Consider the following 17,051-nt stretch of genomic DNA (forward strand, 5'->3'; position numbering starts at 1 on the left):
TAACAGTGACTTACACAGTGTCCGCCACTTTAACAGTGACCTTCATAGTGGCCACCCCTTTAACAGTGACCTTCATAGTGGCAGCCCTTTCTACAGTGACCTCCACAGTACCTGCCCCTTTAACAGTGACTTTCACAGTACCCACCCCTTTAACAGTGACCTTCATAGTGTCCGCCCCTTTAACAGTGACTTACACAGTGCATGTCCCTTTAACAGATACATCCACAGTGCCCGCCCTTTGAATAGTGACCTCCATAGTGCCCGCCCCTTTAACAGTGACCGCCTCTTTAACAGTGATCTCTACAGTGCCCGCCCCTTTAACAGTGACCTCCACAGTGCCCGCCCCTTTAACATTAACCACCCCTTTAACAGTGACCTTAATAGTGGCAGCCCCTTTAACAGTGACCTTCACAGTGTCCCCCCTTTAACAGTGACTTCCACAGTGCCTGCCCCTTTAACAGAGACCTCCACAGTGCCTGCCCCTTTAACATTGACCACCCCTTTAACAGTGACCTTCTTAGTGGGTGCCCCTTTAACAGTGACCTCCACAGTATCCGTCCCTTTAACAGTGCCTTCCACAGTTCCCGCCCCTATAACAGTGAACTCCACAGTGCCTGACCCTTTAACAGTGGCCCCTTCCCCCCATGCGTGTAGCAGTGTAGTTGTGCCGTCATACGTCATATGACTGAATATTTAAGGACCTGCGAACTGCTAAAACCTGTGATCAGCCAACTGGAGAACTTTTGACTTAGGTAGAAACAATTCGGACACTAATTGACTCTTTAGAAAGATTATGCAAATCGAATGCAAAACAAATTTCAAGAAATTGCTCTTTACATTGAAGCCTATAGGAGATTCACTATAGCAGGCTTCAGAGCCTCCAACAGCCCAATATTCTCATAGCAACTGGACAGTTCCCTGAATCTCTGAACGGGGGGAGCCGATCATCTTCCAGGAGCACAGTGCTTCTGGGAAAAGGCTATTGAAATGCTGTGATAGCAATTGACCACACCATATGTGGGGTTAAACATCCATGATCTGCATTATTTCCAATAATGGACTCTGCATTTGGGCATCTGATGTGTAAAACTTGGTGGCTAGGGAGCCCACTCAGCTCTTTAGCAGGCATCATCTTCAAAACCCTGACTTGTGCAGTACATGTAAGGTGTAAGATGGGAAGTGGTTAAGTATGTTTGACATGTTTAAATATAAATAACATTTTAATATGTTATGTTTTTCTTGTACAGAATTTTCTATCACGGTGGATTAGAGCACCATCGTGGCTTGACACATAGTTACCCTGAACACACAACAGTTTTCCTTCAAATCTACCAGGACTGGTAATGGAAGCTCTGAATGTAGCCTCTCATGGCACTGTCATGATAAGAAGTTCTCCTGATTCATAAAGTAAGCGAGGTGAGTGCAACTTACTGGAAGATGTTTTGCTCAATGTAATTCGTGATTCTTCCTACTTGCTCTTGGCTTATAGGTGTCACAGTCAGCACACAGCTCCACAGACAGAGGGCGGTCAGGATCGCGGGTCCCATCTTCACCTGTAATGGTATGGAAGATTTTTAAAGAGGAGCTGTCATCTATTATTATGACTTAATGTTGCATCATTCCTCTATTATTCCTTTTAGAAGTTATGAAGGAATCACTAGCAGTCAGCAATAAGGGTCCAGTTGGGTGTTACCAGTTGAGGGGGGGGGGGGGGGACGTTGGTTGTTTCTGTGTCCTTTTCTTTTTTTTTTGCGGATAGGATGCAGACCCATTCATTTCTATGGGTCCCCAAAAAATGCGGACAGCACACGGTAGTGTGTCTGTTCCGTAGCCCCGCAAAAAAAATAGAACATGTCCTATTCTTCTCCATTTTAGGCATTGTTACAATGGATCCGCAAAAAAAACGGATGGCATATGGCTGTCATTCGTCTTTTTTGCGGATCCGAAATTTGCGGATCCGCAAATTACATTACTTATCCTGTACTGATCCTGAGTTACATCCTGTATTATACTCCAGAGCTGCACTCACTATTCTGCTGGTGCAGTCATTATGTAGATACATTACTTACTATCACGACCGGTGTGCCGATCACATACGTGACGCAAAGGGAGGGATAAAGGCTGGCACCTGACTGCCCTGACGTCCCTAGACGGGTTTTTCACCCGTACGCCGATCACGTGCCTAAACCCTGGCTTTCCTTAAGATGAGCCCTAAGTAGTGAATAGGGTATAACGGAGTCATACGTGGCTCTTGACACCCTCGTGACAGTACCCCCCTTTCCACTCAGGGCCTCCGGACACTCAGGACCAGGACTCTCAGGATTAGGGTTGAGCGAACCCGAACTGTAAAGTTCGGGTTTGTACCGAACTTTACGGTGTTCGGCACCCGAACCCGAACCTGAACCTTTCAGTAAAAGTTCAGGTTCGGTGTTCGGGTAATATTAATATACCATCGGATCAGAGTTTTCTCCAATCCGATGGTATATTTTAACTTGAAGCGTCCCCATCACCATGGGAATGCCTCTATGTTAGAATATACCATCGGATTTGAGTTAGATTGTGAAAACTCAGATCCGACAGTATATTCTAACACAGAGGCGTTCCCAAAGTGATGGGGACACTTTAAGTTAGAATATACTGAGAACTGTTGACATAACGGCCCCTGTTGCCTGGCAGCACCTGATATCACACAGGGAGCTGTGATCCGCACAATTAACCCCTCTGGTGCCGCACCTGAGGGGTTAATTGTGCGGATCACAGCCCCCTGTAAGAGATCAGGTGCTTCCAGGCAGCAGGGGGCCAGACCCCCCTCCCTCCTCAGTATTAAAATCATTGGTGGCCAGTGCGGCACCCCCTCCCTCTCTCCCCAGTATTAAAATCATTGGTGGCCAGTGCGGCCCACCCCCCAATTTAAAATCATTGGTGGCTAGTGCGGCCCACCATCCCATATTAAAATCATTGGTGGCTAGTGTGGCCCCCCCACCCCCACCCACCTCCCTATTAAAATCATTGGTGTCCAGTGCGGCCTTCCCTCTCCCCCCCTAATTAAAATCATTGGTTAACAACCTCCCCCCCATCATTGGTGGCAGCAGAGCGGCAGTTCCGATCGGAGTCCCAGTTTAATCGCTGGGGCTACGATCGGTTACCATGGCAGCCAGGACACTACTGCAGTCCTGGCTGCCATGGTTACTTAGCACTTTTAGCAGCATTATACTTACATGCGCTGTCTGTGGCCGGCCGATGCTCCTCCTACTGGTAAGTGAAAGGTCTGTGCGGCGCATTGCTTATAGCACAGACCTGTCACTTACCAGTAGGAGGAGCGCCCGGCCGGCCACAGACAGCGCACATAAGTATAATGCTGCTAAAAGTGCTAAGTAACTATGGCAGCCAGGACTGCAGTAGCGTCCTCTCTGCCATGGTAACCGATCGGAGCCCCAGCGATTAAACTGGGACTTCTATCGGAACTGCCGCTCCGCTGCCACCAATAATGGGGGGGAGGGGGGTTGTTAACCAATGATTTTAATTAGGGGGGGAGAGGGGTGGCCGCACTGGACACCAATGATTTTAATAGGGGGGGTCGCACTAACCACCAATGATTTTAATAAGGGGGGTAGGGGTGGGGGGGGCCGCACTGGCCACCAATGATTTTAATATTGGGGAGGGAGGGAGAGGGGGGGCACACTGGCTACCAATGATTTTAATACTGGGGAGGGGGTCTGGCCCCTGCTGCCTGGCAGCACCCAATCTCTTACAGGGGGCTGAGATCCGCACAATTAACCCCCTTAGGTGCGGCACCTGAGGGGTTAATTGTGCGGATCACAGCCCCCTGTAAGAGATCGGGTGCTGCCAGGCAGAAGATGGCAGTTATGTACACAGTTCTTAATATATTCTAACTTGAAGCGTCCCCATCACCATGGGAACGCCTCTGTGTTAGAATATACTGTCGGATCTGAGTTTTTACGATTGTGAAAACTTAGATCTGAAAAAGCTAATACAATTATTTTCTGTTATAACCATGTTATAACGGAAAATAATAAAGTCAAGTTCGGGTCCCCATCGACTTTAATGGGGTTCGGGTTTGGGTCCAATTTCGGATCAAGTTCGGGTCCCGAACCCAAACTTTTTTTTAAAGTTCGGCCGAACTCCCCAAACCCGAACATCTAGGTGTTCGCTCAACTCTACTTAGGATGAGAGGCATGAAAAGCCCAAACTAACCAGTTGGCGTTTACCTCTGACGCTGGAACCCACATTCTTTCCTCGGGACCATTACCCCTCCAGTGCACCAGATATTGAAGAGAGCGGTGTACCTGACGAGAATCAACAATTTTGGATATTTGAAACTCTAGATTACCATCAACAATAACAGGAGGGGGTGGCAGCGGTGACGGTTCTAGAGGTGGGACATACTTTTTGAGTAACGACTTATGGAAGATGTTATGGATATTAAGAGTTTGAGGTAGCTCCAGGCAAAAAGTCACAGGGTTAATGATGGCTACTATTTTGTAAGGACCAATTAACCTAGGACCCAGTTTCTAAGAGTGAACCTTTAGATAACCACACATAGTCATTCACTCCTAGGTCTGGACCTGGCGACCGTTTCTTATCAGCCATGCATTTATATTTACTTCCCATATTTTTCAAGTTAGCTTGCATTTTCTGCCATACAGATGAAAGAGATGACGAAAACCGTTCCTCTTCGGGAACCCCAGAAGACCCCCCTCTTTGAAAGTACAGAATTGGGGATGAAAACCATATGCACCAAGAAATTGTGACTTGCCAGTGGATTCCTGGCGGCGATTATTTATAGCAAACTCAGCTAACGGTAAATATGGTGACCACACCTCTTGGTTTTCAGACACAAAACACCTTAGGTATGTCTCGAGGTTTTGGTTGGTATGCTCAGTCTGTCTATTCGACTGAGGATGGAAAGCTGAGGAAAAGGACAAGTGTACCCCCAAACGGGAACAAAAAGCTTTCCAAAACTTAGAAATAAACTGGGTTCCCTGATCCGAAACAACATCGGAAGGAACCCCGTGAAGCTTCACGATTTCACTGATGAATACCTGAGCAAGAGTCTTAGCATTAGGTAGTGCGCGTAACGCAATAAAGTGTACCATTTTGCTAAACCTGTCCACTATTAACAAGATAACTGTTTTACCCGCAGACAAAGGTAAGTCAGTGATGAAATCCATTGACAGATGTGTCCATGGCCTATTGGGAATGACAAGTGGCAATAAAGACCCTGCAGGACATGTATGAGAGACTTTAGCGCTTGCACAAGTAGAACAAGTAGACACAAAATCCATTACATTCTGAAGCAACCTTGGCCACCAAAAACGACGAGACAATAGCTCCAAAGTTGCTTTACTACCCGGGTGCCCAGCAAGTGCCGAATTATGATGTTCCTTTAATAATTCGAGATGCAGGTTTAACAGTACAAACAATTTCTCTGAGGGACAAGAGACCGGGGCGTCCCCCTGGGCCTCTAACACCTTCCCCTCCAGAACAGAGTGTACAGCAGAGACAACCACTCCTCTTTGTAGAATAGGTACCGGATCACCCACATTATCCCCTCCAGGGAAACTACGAGATAATGCATCTGCCTTGGTATTTTTTGCCCCAGGACGATAGGTGATGAAAAAGTTAAACCTGGTAAAAAAATAGAGACCACCTAGCTTGTCTAGGGGTGAGACGCTTAGCTGATTCGAGGTACAGAAGGTTTTTGTGGTCCGTAATCACCGTGATGGGATGGATTGCCCCCTCTAAAAAATGACGCCATTCTTCAAACGCTAGTTTAATAGCTAATAGTTCCCTATTGCCAATATCATAGTTCTTCTCCGCTGCAGATAGTTTTTTAGAAAAGAAAGCGCAAGGATGCCATTTGCCTGGAGACGGACCCTGAGACAGTACAGCCCCCACTCCCATTTCTGACGCATCTACTTCAACAATAAAAGGCTGGGAGACATCAGGTTGGATTAGTACAGGTGCCGAGGTAAACCTCTCTTTTAGAGAGGAAAATGCCATTTTGGCGGCGTCAGACTATATAGAATAATCAGTCCCCTTCCTAGTCATGTCAGTAAGGGGTTTAACAATCACAGAATAATTTTTAATGATTTTTTTATAGAAATGTGCGAAACCCAGGAACCGTTGCAGTGCTTTAAGGTTCTCAGGAAGATCCCAATCTAAAATTGCCTGGACTTTCCTAGGATTCATACGGAAACCTGAAGCAGTTAATAGATATCCCAGGAACTGTATTTCCTGAACGGCGAAAACACACTTTTCATTTTTCGCATATAATTTATTCGTCCGTAGGACCTGCAGTACCTGTCTGACATGTACCTTGTGTGTCTTAAGATCAGACGAGTAAATTAAAATATCATCTAGGTATATCACCACAAACCTGCCGATAAGATGACTAAAAATATCATTAACCAAATGTTGGAAGACAGCAGGAGCATTGGTCAGACCGAAAGACATGACTAGATTTTCATAATGCCCCTCCGGGGTGTTAAAGGCTGTCTTCCACTTATCCCCTTCCTTGATAAGAATCAGATTGTAGGCCCCCCTAAGATCAAGTTTGGAGAACCACCTAGCACCCGCAATCTGATTAAACAGGTCAAGAATGAGAGGAAGAGGGTATGGGTCTCAGATGGTTATCCAGTTTAGTTCGCAGAAATCTAGGCAAGGACGCAGGCCCCCCATCTTTCTTTTTAACAAAGAAAAACCCTGCAGCCACGGGTGATGAAGAGGGTCTCATGTGTCCCTTAGCCAGACTCTTGGAGATATAATCTTTTATGGCTTGTCTCTCGGGACCCGAAAGATTATATAACCTGGTCTTGGGTAATTTTGCACCGGGAATCAGATTAACTGGGCAATCATAAGGACGGTGAGGTGGTAACTTCTGACACCCCTTTTCAGAGAAAACGTCCTCAAAGTCCGAAACAAATGTAGGTAGAGTAACTATGGAGGCGACTAAGCAATTGCTATTTAAGCAATTTTCTGTGCAATGCTCACTTCACTCCAATATCTCCCTGGCCTGCCAATCCACCACTGGATTGTGCACTACCAACCAGGGAAGACCCAATACCACAGGAGAGGGAAGGCCCTCCAAAACATAACATAAAAGACACTCGTTATGGTGGTCCTCTACCCGAAGGTGTAAGTTATGGACAATGTGAGTAAGGTTTCTCTGAGACAGAGGAGCAGAGTCAATAGCAAAAATGGGAATAGGTCTCTGTAGCGTGCAGAAAGACAAACTCATAGTCTGGGCAAACTGGGCATCTATCAAATTTACTCCTGCTACACTGTCTAGGAAGAAAGAAATAGTCTCTGTCTTAACATCAAAAACAACAACCGCTGGCAACACAAATTGAGATGTTCGTATGGAGGAAATGTATACCCCCCGGCTGACATCCTCCACACAGCCTGGGGTTAGTAATTTTCCGACGGTCTTCTGTTTTTGAGTATGGAAGGACAGACATTAATGAAATGACCCCTCCCCCCACAGAAAAAACAAACCCACGCCTACGGCGAGCCTCAGGAGAATAAACCTGATGAGTAGTTCCTCCTAGCTGCATAGGCTTGTCTAGGTCCGTACAGACTAGCTGCTGCTTGAGAGGGGTTACTAATTGCTCAGGATCTTTCAATCTGTCCTTAAGACGTCTATCTATTCTGATAGAAAGGGACATAACAGCATCAAGGGAAAAGGGGGTCTCATACAGCGCAAGCGCATCCTTAACCCTTTCGGATAACCCAGAGCAAAACTGACTCCTGAGAGCCGGATTGTTCCACTAAGTATCCGTAACCTACCTACGGAACTCTTAGCAATATCCCTCTGCTGGCCGATGTCCCTGTAGGAGTCTCCGTAACTTCAACTCAGCCAGGGCGACTCGGTCAGGGTCATCATATATGAGACCCAAGGCCCCAAAAAATTCCTCCACTGACCGGAGAGCCGGAGAATCAGTGGGTAAAGAGAACGCCCAGGATTGCGGGTCCCCCTGAAGCAGGGAAGTAACAATCCCCACCCGTTGTTCTTCATTACCAGAGGAGTAGGGGCGCAGCCTAAAATATAACTTACAGCCCTCATGGAACGTCACAAATTTGTCCCTTCCCCCAGAAAATCTGTCAGGAAGAACAACCTTTGGTTCCGGAGCAACCTGGTAACCCATAGCAACTGCTGGACTTGCGGTCTGCTGCAATTGCTGCTGTTGCTGGAGGACCGACGCCTTCAATCCTGCCACCTCCAAAGACAGGCCTTGAAGTTGCTTTGTTAAAGCGGCAATAGGATCCATGCTGGATTCTAAATAGGCAGGAAAAAAAAAAGTTTTTTTTTCTTCTACCCAAAATAAGGGTCAGATATGATATCACGACCGGCGTGCTGATCACATACGCGACCCAAAGGGAGGGAAAAGGGAAGGCCCTGTCCAAGGGAGAGGGAAAGATGGTGACCCCTAACTCACCTTGAGGCTGGCACCTGACTGCCCTGACATCCCTAGACGGGTTTTTCACCCGTACGCCGATCACGTGCCTAAACCCTGGCTTTCCTTAACCCTTTAAGGACCGGGCTCATTTTCACCTTAAAGGGTTTCTACCACTTCGGTGTCACATATTTAGCTGTCAGACACTAGTGATCCGCTAGTGTCTGCTCTGCCCAACCATCCTAATATAATTGCTTTTGGGGCAGCCGTTTTGCTAAAAAAAGAACTTTTATTAATATGCTAATGAGCCTCTAGGTGCTAGAGGCTCCGTCTAACTTCAGAAACTGCCGCCGCCGAGCGCGTCCCTCCAGCCCGCCCATCTCCTCCTGAATGCGATCCTCCTTGTGAGCGCCTGTATTCGGCGCATGCGCAGTGAATGTCTGACAGCTTCCCTGCTCAGACATCTCCACTGCGCCTGTTCCTCGGAGCACTATGGCGCCATCGCGCAGGCGCAGTGGAGATGTCTGAGCAAGGAAGCGGTCAGACATTCACTGCGCATGCGCAGAATACATACGCTCACAAGGAGGATCGCATTCAGGAGGAGATGGGCGGGCTGGAGGGACGCGCTCGGCGGCGGCAGTTTCTGAAGGTAGACGGAGCCTCTAGGTGCTAATGACGCCCCCATAGCACCTAGAGGCTCATTAGCATATTAATAAAAGTTCTTTTTTTTTAGCAAAACGGCTGCCCCAAAAGCAATTATATTAGGATGGTTGGGCAGAGCAGACACTAGCGGATCGCTAGTGTCTGACAGCAAAATATGTGACACCGAAGTGGTAGAAACCCTTTAAGGACCAGGCCATTTTTTGCAAATCTGACCAGTGTCACTTTAAGTGCTGATAACTTTAAAACACTTTGACTTATCCAGGCCATTCTGAGATAGTTTTTTCGTCACCTATTGTACTTCATGACACTGGTAAAATAAAGTAAAAAAAAATAATTTTTTGGCATAATAAAATACCTAATTTACCAAAAATTTGGAAAAATTTGCAAATTTCAAAGTTTCAGTTTCTTTACTTCTGTAATACATAGTAATACCTCCAAAAATTGTGATGACTTAACATTCCCCATATGTCTACTTCATGTTTGAATTATTTTGGGAATGATATTTTATTTTTTGGGGATGTTACAAGGCTTAGAAGTTTAGAAGCAAATCTTGAAATTTTTCAGAAATTTACAAAAACCCAATTTTTAGGGACCACTACAGCTCTGAAGTCACTTTGCGAGGCTTACATAATAAAAACCGCCCAAAAATGACCCCATTCTATAAACTACACCCCTCAAGGTATTCAAAACTGATTTTACAAACTTTGTTAACCCTTTAGGTGTTGCACAAGAGTTATTGGCAAATGGGGATGAAATTTGAGAATTTCATTTTTTTGCCTAATGTTCCATTTTAACCCATTTTTTTCCACTAACAAAGCAAGAGTTAACAGCCAAACAAGACTGTATATTTATTGCCCTGACTCTGCTGTTTACAGAAACACCCCATATGTGGCCGTAAACTACTGTACGGGCACACGGCAGGGCGTAGAGTGAAAGGTGCACCGTATGGTTTTTGGAAGCCAGATTTTGCTGGACAGTTTTTTTGACACCATGTCCCATTTGAAGCCCCCCTGATGCACCCCTAGAGTAGAAACTCCATAAAAGTGACCCCATCTAAGAAACTACACCCCTCAAGGTATTCAAAACTGATTTTACAAACTTTGTTAACCCTTTAGGTGTTGCACAAGATTTAATGGAAAATAGAGATACAATTTCAAAATTTCACTTTTTTGGCAGATTTTCCATTTTAATATTTTTTTTCCAGTTACAAAGCAAGAGTTAACAGCCAAACAAAACTCATTATTTATGGCCCTGATTCTGTAGTTTACAGAAACACCCCATATGTGGTCGTAAACTGCTGTACGGGCATACGGCAGGGCGCAGAAGGAAAGGAATGCCATACGGTTTTTGGAAGGCAGATTTTGCTGGACTGTTTTTTTGACACCATGCCCCATTCGAAGCCCCCCTGATGCACCCCTAGAGTAGAAACTCCAAAAAAGTGACCCTATTTTAGAAAGTACGGAATAGGGTGGCAGTTTTGTTGGTACTATTTTAGGGTACATATGATTTTTGGTTGCTCTATATTACACTTTTTGTGCGGCAAGGTAACAAGAAATAGCTTTTTTGGCACGTTTTTTTTGTTATTTACAACATTCATCTGACAGGTTAGATCATGTGGTAATTTTATAGAGCAGGTTGTCACGGACGCGGCGATACCTAATATGTATACAATTTTTTTTATTTATGTAAGTTTTATACAATAACTTCATTTTTAAAACCCCAAAATTGTTTAGTGTCTCCATAGTCTAAGAGCCATTGTTTTTTCAATTTTTGGGCGATTATCTTGAGTAGGGTCTAATTTTTTGCGGGATGAGATGACGGTTTGATTGGCACTATTTTGGGGTGCATATGACTTTTTGATCGCTTGCTATTACACTTTTTGTGACGTAAGATGGCAAAAAATAGCTTTTTTTACACCGTTTAAAAAAAAATAAAATTACGGTGGTCACCTGAGGGGTTAGGTCATGTGATATTTTTATAGAGCCGGTCGATACGGACGAGGCGATACCCAATATGTATACTTTATTTTTATTTATGTAAGTTTTACACAATGATTTTATTTTTGAAACAAAAAAAAAATCATGTTTTATTGTTTCCATAGTCTAAGAGCCATAGTTTTTTCAGTTTTTGGGCGATTATCTTGAGTAGGGTCTAATTTTTTGTGGGATGAGATGACGGTTTGATTGGTACTATTTTGGCGTACATGCGACTTTTTTGATCACTTTTATTACCTTTTTTGGGAAGTAAGGTGGGCAAAATTTCAATTTTCTCATAGTTTAAATTTTTTTATTTTTATGGCGTTCACCGTGCGGGGAAAGTAATATGACCGTTTTATAGATCAGGTCGTTACGGACGCGGCGATACCTAATATGTGTAGTGTATTTTATTTTTTTAATTTTTATTCAGTGATAAATGTTTTTTTTTTTTATCTTAACTTTTTTCACTTTTTTTTTTAAAAAAATTGACCCAGACCCACTTGGTTCTTGAAGATCCAGTAGGTCTGATGTCTGTATAATACAGTACAGAACCTATATAGGGTTCTGTACTGTATTTTACTTACACTGAACAGATCTATGCTTTTAGCATAGATCTGTTCAGCACCATGAACAGCAGGGCGCCTGAGCAGGCGTCCTGTTGCCATGGGAACCTTCCCCGTCTGCCACAACTGCGCAGACGGGGAAGGGTGAGGACGGGGCTTCGGGGGGCTGCCTGGGGGCTCTCTCCCTCTCCATCAGGGGGCTGCAAAGGCAAAGCAGCCCCCCGATCGGAGAGGGAGGGAGCTCCCTCTTACTGTTAGCCTTTTCCATACAGCGGTCCGTACGGACCGCTGTATGGAAAGGGTTAAACGGCTGACATCGCATCAACGATGTCAGCCGTTTATACCAGGGTGTCAGCAATGTGCTGGCACCCTGGTATAACCCACTAGACGCCAACGATTATTCAAGGGGAGGCGGGCGGAGGATCGCGATCCCGCCTGCCGCACCGCCCGCCACCCGCAACGCCCCCACTGCCTGCGACACCCCCCCTGCACCACCCGCCGCCATCAAATCTTGATTTTAGGCACTCTGAAGTTTCTGATCCCCGCGGTCAGGGACCGCGGGGATCAGAAACTGCAAAAAGCGCAGCAAACCGCAGGTCTGAATTGACCTGCGGTTTGCTGCGATCGCCGACACGGGGGGTCACATGACCCCCCCTGGCGTTGTGACAGGATGCCGGCTGAATAAATTCTGCCAGCATCCTGTTCAGATTAATCCCTGGGGCGCCGGAATGCCGATTTAAAGTTAGGACGTACCGGTACGTCCTTGGTCCTTAAGGACTCGGGAAATAGGGCGTACCGGTACGTCCTATGTCCTTAAGGGGTTAAGATGAGCCCTAAGTAGTGAATAGGGCGGTGGGAACACTAGTCCGCACCACTAACACTAAAGGAAAACACCAGGGAGAGGACAGACAATACTGACGAAACATATAATCCCAGGTGGGCGACAACAGCGGACTACAAAAGACCAACAGGGATCAGGAGGGTAATGCTCTGGTACGACAACCAGGAATAACAGCTGGGTCAGTATAGAAGTCCAGGCAGGAAGCTCTATATCTGGCAACCACAGAAGTGGGAGAGGGGAATATAAGGAGGTTGGGAGTGCCGGACAAGAAACAGCTGAGGAGAAGAAGCTATGGATCCTGAGTGAGACAAAAAGGATTGCAAGGCAAACACAGAAAGCTACCATTAAGTAACAGCGCGATCTTTAGACAGAGCGCGCAGCCACCCGCTGTGACTTCCTGACCCCGGGTATAGTGGAGTCAGACGTGGCTCTTGACACCCTCGTGACAGTTTGTATATCTGTGGCTGTTACACTGAATTGTAGAATTGTTTGGCATAGTTAATACGGGTACTACAGTGTAGAAAGGAGGTGCTTGTAGTTCTGTGCCAAAAGTATTGGGACAACTCCTAGAAATCGGTACCAGTGTTTTATTTTTTTGTAGCAACCATTGTGGCGTTTGTATTCCTGTGCAATGGAAAGCATTTTTAAAGAAGTTGCAAAGTTGAAGGACACGGCGGCCATTCTTCAAGTTATGCAGGGATCTACTGATCCATGGCTGCAGGCTCAGAATTGTGTAGCAAACCTGATCGGTACCAGAAAATGGTGCAAAAGGAAAGGCAAGTATGCTCTGATTTTTGCTGCTGGGTGGATAGCGGATAAATATCAGGAGTCTTGTAGGCTGAAGCTGAATTTGGTAGGAGAAGTGGAAGATTTAAAAGTGGAAATTGTTAAATTGAGAACTCTTGTCCAGCAGGCAGCTGAAGCTAGCGCTAATTATGAATGTACTGTGAGGTGTAATACTGAGCTGGGCAAGGAGAATGAATGGTTATCTCAAAGCCTGACGTATGCACAGGGTGCTGTAAGGGAATTGTCTGATCTCTGCAGGAGGACAGAAGATCAACATTCTCAGTGCTTAGTGCAGCCAGAGTCATTGAAACAACTGTTAGAGAGTAATGTGTCTGGGATTAGAGGGAATGTAAGCATTGAAAAGTCTGAGGACTGTGGTTCAGTGCAACCGACTCAGGGATAGAGATGGACAATTTGTCTGACCCTGGAGTTGGAAGAGTTAAGACAATGCCAGAAGATTCCTCAAATGAGTCCGTGGTAAGTGGACTCAATACAGATAGTAGTGTTGGATCTAGTCATGCTGGGATGATTAATATTGTGCAGCAGGGCAGCTCACCATGTGCCCAGAGAAGGTATTGTGCAGGGAGACAAGCTATTTGTTGTTTTGCATGCAGGAAAGTCGGGCACATTGCACGATATTGTGACGTTGCTAATGGCAACAGACACAGGTATGTTAAGTATCCCAGATCCACACCTAGAAGTAAAGGGGTTTATTCAGCAAGGTGGGGTAATGGTCCCAGACATGGTTCTTTGCAAAGGCATAGATGCCAGGGACAGCCAAGTTCATGGATCAAGGAAGCAAATTTGAATCCCAATATGAACAGTTAAAATGTGAAAATGTGAAGCTCAGAGAGGAAAGAGATCGGTTCCTGGAATTCAGCAGAGTTTCTAATTTTGTGGGCCGGAGAAGGGTAAATTAAGGTCTTTGTAAATCATTTTACTGTTTGTATTTAAAGAAAATGGAGGAACTCTGAGACCTAATTTAAATTGACTTTTCCCTTCCCCTGGAAACCGGTTTTGGGACCTTGTAATGTTAAATCCTGCTTCTTTGGTAAAATGAATCTGAAGTTGGTTTGGGGCTAGGCAAATTGGCATTTCAATGACTGGGTGGGTAGAAATTCTCCTGCCAGTTTTTACTGTTTCAGGTGAGCCCTCCAAGACATTGATGTGTTAATGTAGTCCTATACAATTGTATGTGTTCCTAAGGTTTTTGTTTTTTTGTATTTGAGTTTTGGTTTTTAGTTAACAATTACTTTTTACTGAATCTCAATGTATATAGCAAGACTTCCTGTAACTGAAGTTTTCTATGTTGTTTTTTCTCTCCTTTTTACAGGTTATCTTTTACTAACCCATTTAAATTTTTAGGTTTTTATTGTTGTAATCAATTTTTTTTTTTTGCAGTTTTTCCTTTTTCATATTTTGGCTGCGATCTTAGCATTCCTTTTTCCTTCTATTTCTCTTTTCCAAGTGACAGTTCTCCACTCCAGGACTCTTCTCTTTAACAACCAGAGGTTAACCCCGTATTTCTTTTTACTTTATCAGCAGGAGATTGACTGGAGGAGCCAATTGTTCTGTAGAGAAAGAGGGTATTCATTGTGCTGTGCAATTTAGTCTGGCGACGCAGTGTAAGGGTTCTGTGCATACACTGTGAGGGGTAGAGACATAACGCGGGGGTGTGATTTGTGGTTGTTGACTAATCCTTAGTTCTGTACCAAAAGTGTTGGAACAACAAGCCATAGAGTTACACATCACCTCGGTTAGGGTTTCTAGTTGGGGGGACTATAGTGGTTGTAGTCCGTCAATCCACCGCAGAAGAAGGCATCGGGCGGTGCTCTCCTAAATTGGTGCAGAGGTTTCCTTGGATGCAGGGGTAAGACTAGAGTCGATTAATCACCATGGGCAATGGGCCGTCCATGCAAAGGAAGGAAAGCGAGGCTTCCCATAGTCAGACAGCTGCACAGCACAGAAATCTAGTTTTGGGGCAAAGAGTAGGTGGTCCAAGGGAACTAATTGGAGTATCCCTCTGGAAGGTAGGTAGCGCAATGGTGGCTGCAAATGTCAATCATGGTAATGAAGCAGGGTGTACAGAACCCTGTTTCAATCCGGAAGAACCGAGCGATGTACACCTGACCTGAGGGGTAAACTGAGTTTAGGGATCAGATGCAGGAAGCAGAGGAGGCTCTATCTGGGCTGACTTTGTTGAAACAGGCTGGATCCACTAAGCCCGGGCCTACTAAAACAATCAGTACCAGAGGTAAGTAAGTCCCCAACTGTCATTTCCACCTCCACTACTGACAGGGTCACTTTTCTCTTTCTCTTTCTCTCTCTTTCTCTCATCCCTCCCTCATCTCTCCATCTAACCTTGAGACGATGCACCATGTTAAATCCAGCTTCTCTTCGTCCTGGTTTTAAGGATGATGAGAAGGGGGGGAAGTGGTGCAGAAAACAACAATCTTCAAACTTTTTATTAACCATTCTAACCTCTCAAATGTCAATCAATTTTCGAACCTAGTAGAGAATTACGTTGAGAACCATCACGACTGACTTTTCTTTGACGGTACTTGGGTCAGATTTTTGTAAAGAGGGTAAAAATCACGGCCGATCCATGGCCTGAATGTTCCGCTGTAACCCTTTATTCCATCAGGGATTCCCCCAGGCAGCCCCACTGGTTATCACCCGATGTCCACCACCGGGTTCGGGAGTCTCTCTTGGACCCAGACTCAATAACCAGAGTTGATTCTAGTCAACCAGGTGATTGGGTCGTGCTAAAGAAACATCCGAGGACGGGACTAGAGCCGAGATATCTTGGGCCATTCCAGGTTATGCTGATGCCAACCTTTCTGAAGTTCGAGGGACGAGACAACTGGATCCACACCAGTCACTGCAAGAAGCTGCTCAACTATGTCAAAGAATGAAGAATATCACTTTTTGTTTATTTGTTTAGTTTAATTTTTAGGGAGGGAAACGCACCTCAAACTAGCAAGGACCACAAGGAGATATTTGTTGATAGCACATAGCGATACATTCCTAGAGGGTAATATCAGCTATAGGTTTAATATTAGCTCTGGCTCCTGCTCCTCGCTTGTTAATCCTGTATGGGTGTCTAGGCAGCCCATAGATGTGGTAAAGGGCATAAGTTTGTGGGATCCTCCAGTTGTGAGGAAGGTATAACGGTCAACCTTACTAATGAAACCCCCGATCTCTTTAATAACACCCATAGACCAGATTATATCTGCTGGAAAGAAGGGTGTGACGTTCAGACTCAGGGAGCGATCCCTCAGTCTATTCAGTTATTACTGGACGCCCGTGACCATCAGAAGTTCTTGTGTGGAGTTGACGGGTCTGTACTATTTCCTATGCGGGTTAGCCGCTTATAAGGTAATTCCCCCTAATGCCAGAGGTTCATGTGTCCTGGTGAAGCTTGAGGAACTGATGGTGTGGAAGGAGGTAAGAAGGGCAGGGAGAGTTGGAAGGGAGTTGTTTTCTGGCTGGACGCGATGGGGAGTTGGACTTATAAAGCGATTGAACAATTTCTCCTCTATAGTGAATGAGATGTTAAATGAATGTCAGTAGAGCGTCCAAAGGAGGGTTTCTGTGAATTAGATGATGGTTATGCCTGGCTAGCAGACACCATTGACAAGGGTCAGGCCCATACTGACAGGAGCAGGGCAGAGGCGGAGCTATGACTAGTGAGGGTTGGAATCCTTTTTCAAGCTTTTGGAGGTCTTGGGGCTCACTAGTTTTCCATTGGATCCGGGCTAAAGGAAATAGGACATGTACTTATGTTTTTCTGTTTCCATTCCTT

General features: G+C 45.3%; 1 protein-coding gene across 1 annotated transcript in view; it reads right to left on the bottom strand.

Annotated features, from left to right (window-relative positions):
* The window catches only part of LOC122935579, an 84,128-nt gene extending 82,581 nt beyond the window's left edge, over positions 1–1,547 (bottom strand). Inside the window, exon 1 of the mRNA XM_044291342.1 lies at positions 1,432–1,547. Coding sequence (XP_044147277.1) covers positions 1,432–1,547 — 116 coding nt within the window. The remainder of the gene's footprint in view (positions 1–1,431) is intronic.
* Positions 1,548–17,051: the final 15,504 nt, after the last annotated feature.

The sequence above is a fragment of the Bufo gargarizans genome, chromosome 4, assembly GCF_014858855.1.
Source record: "Bufo gargarizans isolate SCDJY-AF-19 chromosome 4, ASM1485885v1, whole genome shotgun sequence".
Taxonomy (NCBI): Eukaryota; Metazoa; Chordata; class Amphibia; order Anura; family Bufonidae; genus Bufo; species Bufo gargarizans.